Below are 14391 nucleotides of genomic sequence, written 5' to 3'. Positions count from 1 at the left end.
ACAAATAGCATTGTTTAAAGAACAAGGAAGGGAACCCATTGTGGCAAAGCAAGTAGGTTGGAAAAGCCAAATGTAGGGCTCGGCATAAAAATAGACAACAGTGATGCCAGAATGCCTTAGCAAAATTGTGTTTATCGATTTTCATAGAATAGGGGGAAAAAAACCCTCCAGCCCTTTCCACCCCTGACTGTTGACTGTGACTCACAAGGGATCTAAAATGACTGCGATGAGCAAGCGGGGACTGAGCTGAGTTGGACCTCGCTCCTGTCTTCACAGAGCTGACGGGGGAACGATGAAACCTGCTCCAGGCTCTCCTTGTGGCTGCCTAGGCAATACAGGAAAGCTGTGGACGTTCACCTCCATCAAAGCATCTAATAACACTCCGTTCAGGAAAGTGCTGGGTGGGCAGAGGACTGACCCATGTGTGTTGCTCAGTGTCTGACTCAGCCACAGCTGATTGCCGGCACCCTGGTGACCTGAGCTGGCCTTTCCCTCGGGCCGGGTGGGGAAGGGGCTAGAGAACAGGGTGTGCAAGGAGGCCGATATTCACTGTCCCGTTCAGCCGCCTTGGCTGAGCTTTGGAAGTGTCACCAGCTGTTCACATCAGCCTCTGATTTGGAACCAATCTATACCCTGACCGGGCAGCCAACGCTGTGGGTCAGCTGGGCTGATGGGACCACAATACAAGGACACGCTTTTGCTGAGCTGTTGAATTCGATGGTTTTCCCCTTTCTTTCCAAGCCCCTCCTCTCAGCCCCATGGAAGCCTTTAAGGCAGAGACCGACGAGAAGCCGAAGGTGGGGTGTCACACCTTAGACGGGCCTTCCCCCCCCCCTCCCAAAGCGCTTGGGACACACCGGGAGCAGCGGCAGTCCCGGGCCGGTCGCGGCCCTGCGGGGGGCGCAGCCGGCGGGGCCGCACCGCCCCTTCCCCGCCCTCGCCGGCCGTCAGGGCCGAGGCGGCACCGGCGGCCGCCGCATGGGTCCGGCGCGGCCGCCCCGCTGCCGGCACCGCCGCCGGGCCCGGCCGGGGCCGGGGCTGCTCCTCCTCCTCCTCCGGCTGGCGCTGCCCGGGGCGGCCACGGGCAGCGGGGAGGCGCCGCCAGCAGGTACTGCCCGTCCCCTCCCGCCCGCGGGGCTGCACGGGGCAGAGCGGGTGGTCACGGGCTGGGGGGGTCCCCAGCGCCGTCCCTTTGCGAACAGAGAGCGGGGGACACGCTCCGCTCCGCGGTGCCCCGCGGGTCCCGCTCCCGCCCAACATGGCGCTGCCCGGCGGGCAGGCGGGGCCGCGCCCCGCCGGGAGCTGCGGAGGTCGGGGCGGCCGCGGCCCTGAGGGGCTTTGCCGTGTGCCCCTGTTGTCCCATCGCAGTTCAGTCTCCACAGGACTGTGCCTTGCGGTCCCCGGTGGGACGGGCGGGCAGGGCCGCAGGGACCCGGCCCGGCAGTGCCCGCATGGCCAAAGCGGCTCCCGCGGCACAGAGGGCGGGGCTGGGAACTCGCTGTCCGTGCGACTCCCTCTGGCCTTCTCGGGGCCAGGGGAATTTGATGCAGAACTGATCTTTTATTAACATATTTGAGGGCAGTCAAAACCCTAAAGGCTGTTGCGGTCAGTTTTAGTAGCAGTAAGGAACTGGAGAACTTTCTTCTTCCTTGCATTGACATCCTGAGCCTCTGGCATCCACCGGATTCTGCAGCAGACGCTGATTGCTCATAATTTCAAGTTTCTTTGTCATCTCAAAACTTGAGAGTTACCTCACATGTATGTCCTCACAGTACATAAAATTCCTGCCATCTCAGAGTTACCAATTCAGAAGCATCTTTCCTTTTTGAACATGATTGTTTCACTCTATAGAGCTGATGTAATGTTTCAAGCAGATTATTTTTCTCAAGAAAAATTCCTTAAAACGAAGGGGAAAAAGAAAATACTTGCTAGTGTTGCATATGGATGACCTTGCTTCTGATGTGGATGGATAGCTTATCCCTAGTGGCAGAAAATCCTAAGACACCCTGCAGGGAAGGTGTGGGTGCTCTGGGCTGTGTTTTGTCCTTCTGGGAGGGTATTGCATTTCCTGTTACTGGATTATCTTGGTTTTAGCCCTGGGTAGTGCCCAGCCTGGCCACCTTGCTGCATCAGTGGGCAGCACCTCAGCAACAAATGAATCCTGTTGCAGCTTCATCTGATGACTTTTGTTGGAAGTGCCTGTCTAAAGGTAGAGCCAGCCCTTGTCTGAGTGGTTGTGTTCCCTCCCACTGGATTTGCCATGGATGACAATTAATCAGATGGTTAATTTTTCCACAATAAAAATGCCCAAATTTTAAGGTTAAACCAATTTAGCAGGATCATGTGTGGACACTAATTCTGGAATGCTGTAATAAACTTACATAAGAACATCCATGGTGTTTTTCATTGGCTTAATTAAATTGGTTAAAATATAATTTAGCCTAATTTCAGCTTCCTTATAGAGACGCAGCAGGTTTTTACCTGCAAACAGTATCTGCTTGTCCAGATTGAGACTGTTTGCACATACTCACTTTGCTGCTCTGAGTGTATGACAGTGTGTTAGCAGTTGTTACCGAGCTTGGCTTAGACCAACATTTTCTATTCAGTAAGCCAGGTAAGTCCCTCTCTTCAGATCTGTAATTATTTCCTTTATTCTTCTCTTTAATTATGTTCCTGGAACATAATTTGCTGCAGTTATGCACTGTGGGGTATACTTTACACATGTATATGGATTGGAATGTATGTCATTCAAATTTGCACTGTAAATCCTTTAGGTCCATTTCTGCTTGAAAGTGCAACCTGAGTTCTGAAGATCATAGGGGTTCACTAAGGTTTCAGGAGGGTTAGAACAAATAGCATCCCTAATTCAGTGTGAGCTTTCAGTGCAGTTCCCTTGTTATATGCCATGGCTGGACTATATCAGGAAAAAAAAAAGTTTTAAAAAGAAGAGCCATGTTATTTCACATTAGGAATATTTCCGAGGGAGAGGAGTGTGATTTCTGTGCTCAGCAGCCGTGTCATGCGCTAAATGACTATTTTAATATGTAAGCCTGTTTACCTGCTCAGACTCCCACAGTTGCACTCACCACTGGTACAAGCAACTCCAGTGGAGTTAGGCCCACTTGTGCCAGCAGTGAATTTGGCCCAGAGGCCCAATTCCAGTGCCATCAAAACACTGATATCAAAGCCAGGAGTTTCTGGAATACATTTTTTTTTTAAATACCACCCTAGTTTTTTTTTGTTTGTTTTTGGGTTTTTTTGTTGTTGTTGTTTTTTTGTTTTGTTTTGTTGGGGTGTGTGGTTTTGTTTTTTTTTTTTCTTTCAAAGGTGTTGCAGTTTATTTTGGAGCCTAAATTACTTGATTAGAATTCTAATTTGAATTTTCATCTAAATCATACTGAACGTGTTTCAGCATATATAACAATGAAATGGACTAAAGTGATACATCCGTATTTGATTCGTGCTTAAAATTAACAGGTTTGCCCTCTCCTCCCCAGGAAGAAACTGTAGCTTGTTGCAGGAAATGGATGCCATTGAGAAACAGGATGAAAACTGTTACTGCTACGTGCAAAACAGAACCATTCACTTACAGTACCTGTGGTCAACTCTTCAGGTAAGAGGCCATGTGGGGATCATTCAGATATGCAGCAAATTTCTCGTGAGCTTTTACCAGCAAAGTGCATGGTCAGTTGGCAAGATCAGAGCAGCATCTCTCTGTAATTAGTAGTTTCAATGGTGTATAGGTCAGACCATGTTAAAAGTGCAGTGTTATGATTCTTCTCTTGGGATGCAGCAAGGTTTGGTCTCTATTAGAAGGATGTCACCCAGGCTTAAAGTATGATGGTGTCATGGAAACATTAACTTAGGGTTGTATGTTATTTATTGCACACCTTTTCTACTGATGGATTTCTGTTAACCTCTGCAACAAATGCTCTTGCTTATCACCAAATGCCTTTATGAAATGTGAACATTTGAACACAAAATGCAGTTGTAACACGCTCACTGTGCCAAGCATTACTGGTTTTGTTAGAAATTTGTGTGTGGACAAGTGTCATCCAAACTCAGTGAGCTTTTGGATGGATTGAGGCCTCTCTATTGAACTTTGCTGCTGATGAGTTGTCTAAATCAACTTGTAAGGTGATTAATTGTAAATGGTTAATCTTTGCATAATGTAAATAACCAACATTAAACAACTAAGATTGATTTTCTTTACCACATGTATGGCTTATATGCTATACAGCTCAGAAAAACAAAACCTCATAGTGATTCTGAGCTACTTCTCTGTGTATTCTGTTCTTTGTTTCCAGGTTAAAGTTAACAGCAGAGAAAAGTTCAGGTTTGAGCCTATTTCAGAAAAAAGCAACTGTCAGAATTCAGAAACTGTTTTTGAGTTTGCTGCATGTGCTGTTCAAATCCTCTGGAAGCCAGAGACATGTACAGAAACTTCCATGAGCATAAAACAATATGGAGAGGATGTTTGTTTCAAAATACAACCCTTCAAAACTGTACCGTACACTGTGAGGGTGAAACGAGAAAGTAAGTACCAAAGCTTTCAGTTTAGATTGCAGATAGCTCGGTATTGCCAGAGCTACTGGATGTGCCACCTCTGTTGTGAGAAGCTTGGGACTTTTCTGTTGATATTTTATTTAATCAGTATGTCAGATTGAACTAGTCTAAAGTCAATTTCTATTTTTTTCCTCCTTTTTTTAGTGCTAGATGGAAAGCTCTTGTTTTTGTTTGTAGCTGGAATTTTTCTGTTCCATTTTGCAAACAGCCTGAGCAGGTGAGTACTGGCTGCTTTTGACCTTCTTTCCCAAAGCCTGCGCATCTTTGGTCTGTTTGCTAAGCTAAAGAGATGGTTCTTTGGGAAAGTGAAAGAAGGAACTGAACATATATTTAAAACTTCTTCATACCATTTGTGTTTGGACACATTGTGACACACCCTGGAGTGCTGCACTCCATTAATCACTTAGCTGGGTTAGGGTTTTTGTATCCAAGCTTCCTGCACTGGGTGACACCAAGACAATCCTCACTGAGCAAGTGTGTGGATTCAGAAGAATCCTCTCTCCCTTTTGGAGACCAGTGAGGTTAAATAACGCTTAATAATGCTGCATATTAACAACAATGCCTTCTTGGGAAGAAATGCTTAAGATGAAGCCATCTGGGGCCTCCTCTGCCTCCACTTTAGTGCCATCCTTTTCCCATCACGTTTTGCATAGCATGTAAGGGAGGATACTTAATTATTATAGCAAAATACGTGGCCCATGACTTCAAAGCAAGATGAGTCACAAAATAATTGTCAGGAGGCACCTCTAAAACAAGCATAGCAGCCATAGGTTTTATAGCTTTAACTGTGAATTAGTAAGTCAGACTTTATAATGCACAGGCTTAGAAAAAAAGCCTGTGGGTTTGTGGAGGGTTTTTTACATTCTAAATTAAAATGAAACCTCTCTTCCAGTACAGAACCATAGTGGTAGATAGAAGAAAATGAAATAACTAAAGACTAGGAGGTCAATGAAATCAGAAATAGTGTGAGCTTTAAAAAAACCCAACACAGTCTCCTACCATATAACAAGTCCTGTGACCTTTAGTATCTCTTGGGGATTTTTCCTTCCACAGATTTAATATCTGAACTAGGACTGTTAACCATATAACTACAACTCCAACTTTCAGCCGTGTTAAGTTCTTATTGAAGATCACTGCTGTTTTTACAAATGTTGGCATCTTAACCAATTACAAATTACGCTTCTCACCATATTCTCTCTTGTTCTCTTTACAGGAGTACCAAATTCTTTTACCTTTCTGGAATAATACTGGCTGTTCTTGCTCTGCTAGTCTTTGTCCTGTTGGCACTTAAAAGGTTTATTCCAAGGGTAAATCTACATTTATGAAACAAAATAATAATAGTCATCATAAGATAGGAAGTGAGAGTACAGAGCAGGATTTTGACCTTGTTCTGGTTTTGTGGCTGGGTGGCTGCACTGAAATGACTGGAGGATTGCTTGCATCAAGTAAATATAATTAGGTCAGAATCAAGTTCTACTTAGCTTCCTCAGGGTTTACATGAACAGAAGACTGTTGATGTACAAGATGGTGATTCTGAACATAAATTATTTTTATTGGACTGGAGCTAAGCTTACTTTTGAATCTATGAATTAATCTAAATAAAAATATAGCTTTAGTGGCAACTGGGACAGGTTCTCTTCCATTCACCAAAGGCAATTCATTGCAAGGCAGATGTGAATTTATCCTTTACTTTGACAAAGCCTGTACATTCCCTTAATATTACTGAGTTATGTTAGTTGGGAATACACAGGAATAGGCTTATATTGTGACACTGGGACATGATACACAAATACAGAAATGCAGTTGCTCCACTTAGCATTGATATTGTTTTGTTGTAGCGTGCAGGGGACTGCGCAGGGGAAGTCTCAGTGCAAATCATAAGCCCTGTGGGTCTAAAGAATATATCACATCTGCTCTTGCCTCTGAGTTCTTTGCAAACAATGATTCTGATTCTGACTTGAAATTTTTGGAATTTTTTTTAAAGTGTTTTTACTATTTTTAAATTTTCAGCACAGTACCTTCTGGATCCTAATGAGTGGCTGCTGGATGGCCTCTCTCTATTTTATTTACTGCTTCAAAGAGAATATGCAGTGGTTGTGGTCTGAACACAGAAACTACCTGTTGGGTAAGAAAATTATCAAAAAATGTGTTGCAGATTTTGGTTTAATTTAGTGGTCAGGTGAATACCTGCCCATAAAAAAGGAAATCAAGTGACTCATTTATGGAGTACATTTTTCTCCTAAGCCGTAGATGTTGAGATATTCCAAAGGTTCCTAATCCACTCAAATGAGCCCTTGCATTATTAAATAAAGAGTTTGATGTAGTGGACTAGAAGTTTTAAGGGCAGATTTTGCCTGTTTTACTTGTTCATTGATTTGCCACTACATACTTCTCCTGTAAGAGCAAAAGGGCACCTCCTCTGCTTTGTACTTCACTGGAGGTGGAAACTGGATGCATAAATTGCCAACTGGAGGTGGCTGCAGGGGCTGACAAACGTATTGATCCTGCACCATTGTCACATGGGAGAATTCATGTGCAGGTCACAGCATTAGCTCCTCGTGATCTCTGCACTCCTTTGAAATACAAAGCACTTAAACCAGTGCAGGTATCTGTAAGACAACGCAAGATTCAGGCTGTACTTCACAGCAGTTGCAAGCTTCGTGAAGCAAACTGATAAAAGTTTATGGGGTAGTTTGCATCTTTTTCTCCCACTTTTCTGTTCCTGCAGGGTATTTTCTGGCTGTTGGGATCACCAGCTTTGCCATTTGCTATCAGCACGGGCCACTCACCACTGAACTCAGCGTAACCTTGTTCACGTGGACGCTGCAATTAACAGCCTTTGTCTTGATTTACTGTGGTGTCACCATACCTCAAGTTGCATATGCAGTGATAGCAGTCAGCCTCTGCTCCAAAGGCCTGTGTTATCCCCTTGGTGCTGCTTGTTACATAGCCAGGTTTGTACCTGTTTGGGAATGTCCAGGTCCCGGGCTCACCAAGAAATATTGGAGGCTGTTAATGAAAAAAACCTGTACACTTCAATGATGATTTAGGAATCCCTAGTACTAATTCATATTTTTGCCAAATGTAAAACGGCAACAGAAAAGGTTTAAGGCTCTGAGAGACAGGAATTATTTTCCATTTGTCAGTTTTAAGCATGAGTTTTGTTTTATGGATAATGGAGAAATGTGACTGTGCTCTTAGGGACAAATGCAGCACCTTTTGGTCTGCAGCATATGGTAACCAGAACATTTCTGTCTGGTTGATTAGACTGCAGCAATACTGCCTTGGCTTCACCTGCAGTGGGAGAATCTGCAGGTAACTTGTATGGAATCTTATGGGATAAACAGTATCATCGCCAAGGCAGCAGCTGTTCAAAAATAACAGTCCTTGGGTTAGATAGCATAGAGTTCAGAGACTAAAATCACATGTCCACAAAAATGTTTTCCATTTAGTTTTCCAAGGTTATTACCCGAGATGTACATACTTCTCTTTGATTCATGGCAGCAGTCTATTAGAACTATGGAGATATTCCCTTAAATTCCTAGGGCCCCGTTTACACTGTGGCATTTGGAGTGGAAACTGCTTGCAATGGGTAGACCTTACCTTGCTAAGTATTTTCATTAGCAATATGGGAACAACGTGTTTGCTCATCCTTGGATTTGCAGCATGTTTCATCACAAGTGCAGCACTCAGATGAAGATTCTAAAAAGCCTTACCAGTTTACATCTGTTTTTTATTTTCAGTGATGGCATCCAGGTTCAGAGTCTTTAGTGCAGATTGTTCTGTAGCTGTAGGCTCTGCTGAACCACAGAGAATTGGAAAGAGGCAAAGGCTAGAACTGGAATAAGCAGAATAATAAAACCCAAATGATTTGGGTTTTAGTTTTTTTACACATTTTTTAGTTCTGAGGAACATACTGCTTTGCTCTTGTGTTCTTTCTACATGTTGAAGTGTGGACTGAGTTGAAGCTTTTTTATTTTAGGTAGAATTTATCACTTGTAGACCAAGTTTTGCCTGCAGCTGAGAAGTACTAGCTGTTTCAAAAGCAACATCAATACCTAGCACACTCTGAAATCAGGGTGATGTGGCCACAAGTTCACAGAACATACCTGTTTTACCCTGAAACACTGGAGTTCATTTGTCACGTGGTTCTTTTTTTTGGCTTTTGTGAACTGATGCTTCTATAAAGAAATACAGCTCTGCAAATCTCTCTTAGGAGAATGATTTTCTTTTTCTGTTTAAGAACACTAGGCCATAGCACTGTGTGAGGACATGATGCCAGATACACAGTTCAGAGCTGCAGAGATATCAAAGTAACTCATAATCTTGCATTATTTGAGCCAGCAAGACCCTTATGGTTTGATCTGAACAACGGCTACAGTTCTCTCTTGCTTTAGAGGGAAATAAGGAGGAAAGTTAAATGCTGCTGTTGGAGCAGGTGTTTTTATGCAGAGCTGAAAGTTTTGTGGGCATCCAGCCCTTGCTTATCTTAACTCATCACAACATTTAAATTGAAAGCAGTCGACAGAAGGGAACGGAACATGGCACACTTTCTAATTTATATCTAATTATATTATACATCGCTACGCGGCAGCTAAAAAAACATCAGATTGTAAACATTTTGGACTCAGACTACTCAGTTTTGTAATTTAAAGCAAGATTTAAGGGAAGCCATCTAGTAAACAACATGAACAACTCATAACAGGCTTAGAGCATTGCTTATCTTTGAAGTAACATATGCAGACTGGGTTTTGATTCAGCCCCTGTCTCTGCAGAGACACATTTTGCATTTTGCACCTAAAAATGGCTGATCAAGCAGCCATCTCTTAAATTCTATGAGATTTTAGTCCATGCATACACAACAAGGACCTGATCCAAAGCTCATTTGAAGCTCATTAAATATAATTATGTGAAATTTTATAGCTTCAGTTAAGACCTAGGGTAAATAGGGTAGCAAACATTGCATTCCTTGTCCTCAATGCAAAAATGTGGCTTGTCCTTTTAAAAGGATAGAATTGATTAATGCCTGTTAATAGCTGATAATGGAGAAAAAGGGCAGATAATAATTATGTGCCAGAAGACTTTAGAGATAAGAGTTGTTTTCATTTCATTCTAGAAAAATGAAGACTCACTTTAAATCGAAAAGGTTAGTGTTTAAATACCTGACCGAAGAGGAGTATCGAGAACAAGGTGAAAGTGAAACTGTCAGAGCTCTGGAGGAGCTGCGCTCATTCTGCAGGAACCCAGATTTCCCATCATGGATAGCTGTGTCCAAGCTCCGGTCCCCACACAGGTAAGAAAACCTGGCTCCTCTAAACCGGGAAACTCATTGCACAGCAGACCTAAATGCCACTTCAGGCACTGTTCCAGGTGAGTTTATCTTGCATATCCTGCTCAAGACCACAGCCACACCTCCCAAGGGTATTATTTGCTGGTGGTATTAAATCCCTGTTTGTTCTCCCCTGACCATAAATTACTCTTTGCAGACACTCACAGCTAAGTGACAGTCATTAAACTTCCAGGCTTCCTGGAGTGCCTCTGTAAGCTCTGACCAGGGAATGGCCCTCCTTGAGGTTCTAGAGGAGTTGCACTTTTTTGTGGTGTAAAATTTGGGCAGGCTGAAGATACATACTCAAATATTACCTATATTAAGCTCTCCAACTGCAAACCTGGACAGCCAGGAATCCTATTACTTGAAGTATCACAAGAACTAAGAATACAGAGAAAGAAATCAGTGCCTGCACCAAGTGTAACAAGTAGAAGAGCTATCCCATGTATATAGCTTAAGAGACAAATTTAAAACAAATATAGGTCAGGAATGGTTAGACAAATGAAGCCAGAAAACCTTTCAGAATATAAAATTAGTCATCATAACAGTGTATTCCCTTCAAAACCAAAACTTAAGATATCAGAAACAGAATTTCACATATTAGCCAGCCACAAAGACTTAGTTTGTGCCACAGAACCAAGTGTCACAATTTTAAAGAAGCTCTAGCCAGCTTGGAATTCAATCTATGACCAGTTAAAACCAGTTTCAGAACCTTCATCTTCCTTGGGTGGGCATGCAGACAGCCTTTCTGCCAGATTTTATAGATTTACAGTTGAACAGTCTTACTTCCTAAGCTGCTTGCATTCTCTATCATGATAGTAAGATAAAAAAGTGAAAGTTTACTGCAGTATTGTACAACCAGATACTGCCAAATGCACAAAACAATGGAGACGTGTATTTTCTAAACATCACTTTGTTAATATAATTCTTATAAACTGTTCACTAGGTAAGAATACAAAAACAAAAAGGAGAACCAAAAGATTTGAAGCCTGTCAAGCTCCCATTAACCATCAGATGGTAGTTCATCACAAGGCAAACCTGCAAACCAGCCAGCCCAAAGCTGTTCCCCATTTAGACTAACAGAGCTTCCAAGAACAGCGAGGCGACAGCATTCATCTCACAGAAATGTTAAGTCTAAAATGTAAATTATTGATCAGTTTACCAGAACTCCAGAATGTAGCTGCGTTTCCTCTTTCATACATTCCTCTGACGCTGTCGACACTTACCCAGGTGTCAGAACTGCCGTCTGTTCCCAAACGCTTGCCAGAAACCTCCAGTTCCATTCTCTCTCATCAGTGGAGTTGTCCACTGAAAGTAGGATTTGTGGCAAATGAAATGTAGGGACAGTGCTGATTTCATGCTTTCTTCTGCCAGACCTCCTGTTTGGCATTTACTTGGAGCTGCTGAAGAATTCCCAGCTTGTAGCTCCAGGTTCACCAAAAGCAGGAATTCCTTGGCAAGACTTGCCCACAGTGTGCATGCAGCACCAGAAGCAAGGTGATTGTACAGCAATACAGGAATGCAAGAGTTCTCCCTATCTTTCCTTTCATTAGCAATACCAACTTACAAGAATTCTTAGAGGCTTTGTCTCAAATATGCTACAGCTTTAATTTATTTTTAGAAGCCAAAGTACCACCTATACAAATGCTTACTCTGGATTACCCCAGTAGCACTGTAAGATGAGGAAATGAAGTTAGATCTTGTTGCTTAGTCACAAGACCTTGCAGGATGGCCTCCAGAAGAGCAAAAGTTACTTCTGTAGAAAAAACTGAAAAGATGAGGTAGGAAAATCTGCAGGGCCATTGCCATCCATTGTTGCAACTTCCCCTCACCTGCACTGCCTCTGAGCATGTCCTTAAAACATCTCTGCTTAAACAGCAGTATCCTCAGCATTTACAGATGTCGTGTTGTTTTTTTTTTTTTTTTAATTTCTCAGCTGATCACTTCTCCCTTTAAAAATTTGACAGATTTGCAGATTTTGTTCTGGGATTTCCCCACGTCTCACCTGCAGAAGCAAAGGCACATGATGAGGAATATGGCATTGGGAGCTCCTTCCTGGAGGAGCAGCTCTTTGAGACGACAGCGCGGTCTGAGCAAGATGATCCAGCCAATTCCATCCATGAAGATGAGGAGAATGAAGATGAAATGCATAAACATATTTCATTTCCATATACTACTGAGTTGCTCTGAGCTTTGGGAAATAACAGAAAAAAAGGAGAAGGAAAACACGTTTGTCCTAGAAAGGAAGGATACAGACTGACAACTCCCACTTGGCCGTTTCTTGTGGCTGCTGGTGGACAAACTAGGATTTTTGAAAAAAATATTTCCTGTATCACTGATTTTACCCCGTTAGAGCAACAGAAGGAAACCATCAGGGCTGTTCCAGTCAAAAGGAATCTCATACTATTGGTATTTTAACTGGGGAAGCAAACATTGCTTACTTCCAAGGAAAGTACTGGCAGCAGCCTGTCCCACCAGATGCCTTGTTCTACCAAGGATACTACCTCTAGGAAACAGGGAACCTGTTTTGTCTCCTTCCATCCTCAAGTCCTCTGTGCTGAGCACTAGAGGGAGAAGAACCAGTTTTTAATACTCTGCTTTTATTAAGTACACCGTGTGTCAACACTTTTATTAATGCCATTAGAGTGCCGATAACCTGTTGTTTATTGTGAGACTTTTTCATAGAGTTAACGCAGTTAAACGAGGTTGGTTTGCTCATCTGGCTGGGCTTGATGTCTGTAAGCTTCACTTTGCCTCTTCACTTTTAAGCTCCCTTTACTCCTCAAAACCCTGCCTGACTTTTCACCCTCTGCCCTTATTGCTCCGTTCTTGGTCTCTGTTCTAGTTAATACTGGGTTTTGTTCTTTCCATGTCTTTGTTTATTTACATACTACTCTTCCCTCTTCTATGGATACTTCTGCTGAACCTCTCTTCAGCCCTCTGCTTCTCCAGCTCTGACAGTGCAGATGATTTAGCAGAGGATTTTCATCCCCAAAGATATTTTTACTATTGCCTTCAGTTTCAGGGCCACCTCACCTCAGGCAGGTGCTCTGTCCATTCTATGTTGTATCTGGGCCTCTCAACAGCCCAAAAAAGGCCATACAGGCTGAGGCTGTTTCAGCTGCTTGGAGAAACTGCTGTCAGCAGGGCTGGAGTGCTGCTGTGACCATGTAATTAGGAGTGCAGATAAGCCACATAGAACTCCACTGCCCTCAGAGTACTCAGGAGTTTGCTCATTCAGTAAGAAGCAAAAAGTCGTTCTTGGCACAACAAGGGATGATACCTGGCTCCTACCTCCCCTTCTTCAGCCCTCTGTGGGATTTCTCACAGCAGGTGTGTGGGGAGGAGAAGACAGAACAGGGGGAGAAGTTCAGGCAGTCCAGTGTCTTTTAACTTATGTATTACGGAGTCCTAGGCTAAGCTTGTACCCTTAGTTCATCCACCTGCAGAGGTCATTTCCTTCTTTTGTTCTTTAGACTGTCCCTATATTCTTACATTCTTAACCTTCCTGTTTTCCTTTACTGTCTTCCATACTGCAGAAAACAAAAGACCACCAATTCTGTCACTGCCTGATCTTACAAACCCACCAGGAATTGCCAGCAGTAGGAAGTGATGCTCCAGAAGGGCACGTCAGACTGGGATGTATTTACTTTAGAAGGGGTACCTGTTCTTTGTAACGTGCCTCATGATGCAGTGTGACTTCAGCAGTGCATGTGCTGTGCTGGGTTCTCGTTGTCCAGCGCTGCACAAGGAAGAAAACATCTTACCTCTTAACAGTGCTAAGAAGTGGCAGCCACACCGTATTGCAAGAGTTCCTTTGTGTAACATGGGACTTGGAGCTGATGCTCAAAAAGCCTGACTTCCACGGTTCTTCCTCCTTTATGTTGCTTCAGCTTGCTTCATTTTACAAGGAACAAACACTCCACTTGACAGTAAGAGACACTTAACCCCCTTTAGTGCCATAAGGCATAAATGCATAAGGACCTATGCAGAATCTAAAGCATGAGTAGCAGAGAGAAGCCCTGTCAAGCAGGTGATCCAAAATATACTCACTGTTAACTCCACAACATTCAAAAACAGAGCAGGAGTTCTGTTCAGGAAGGCCACAAGCAACAAGACTCACCCCTAAGAGAGGCTTGCTGCCAAATCCACAGCTAAATTGCCACCCATACTCTGGAAGGCTTGGATTGGGGCTCTGGCACTAGCAACAAGCTGCTGCAAAAGTGGAGGAAAGCCTCATTATCTTTGATAGCATAGGAGACTAAATGAGATATATTTTACCTTTGCCTGTGTCACCATTGTAAATATGAAGTACTTTAAATTATTAGAGATTATCCAAAGGATACTTGAAGAGATGTCAGTGTTAAATGTTTTTTGCAGGGTTTTAAGTACACAGGTGTTTTTTCAGTGCACTTCATCGTTAGCCAAGAACTACCATCCATGCAATTTGAGCCCAAGGGGGAGAATCAGATTTGTCCAAGCTTAAACACACAGTT

The 14391-nt window shown here is 43.2% G+C and overlaps 1 protein-coding gene across 1 annotated transcript; it reads left to right on the top strand.

Annotated features, from left to right (window-relative positions):
- Positions 1–958: 958 nt before the first annotated feature.
- On the top strand, positions 959–12600 carry NEMP2 (nuclear envelope integral membrane protein 2). The gene is made up of 9 exons (XM_050340065.1): positions 959–1108; positions 3498–3613; positions 4308–4536; positions 4711–4783; positions 5780–5873; positions 6577–6691; positions 7295–7520; positions 9683–9859; positions 11863–12600. The coding sequence occupies exons 1-9, from the start codon at positions 979–981 to the stop codon at positions 12083–12085; spliced, it is 1383 nt and encodes a 460-aa protein (XP_050196022.1). The 5' UTR covers positions 959–978; the 3' UTR covers positions 12086–12600.
- The last annotated feature ends 1791 nt before the right edge of the window (positions 12601–14391 follow it).

The sequence above is a fragment of the Myiozetetes cayanensis genome, unplaced genomic scaffold, assembly GCF_022539395.1.
Source record: "Myiozetetes cayanensis isolate MyiCay16 unplaced genomic scaffold, myiCay2020 scf9, whole genome shotgun sequence".
In the NCBI taxonomy this organism is placed as follows: Eukaryota; Metazoa; Chordata; class Aves; order Passeriformes; family Tyrannidae; genus Myiozetetes; species Myiozetetes cayanensis.
The sequence above is the reverse complement of the archived record's forward strand: the minus strand, read 5'-3'. Positions and strand labels throughout refer to the sequence as shown.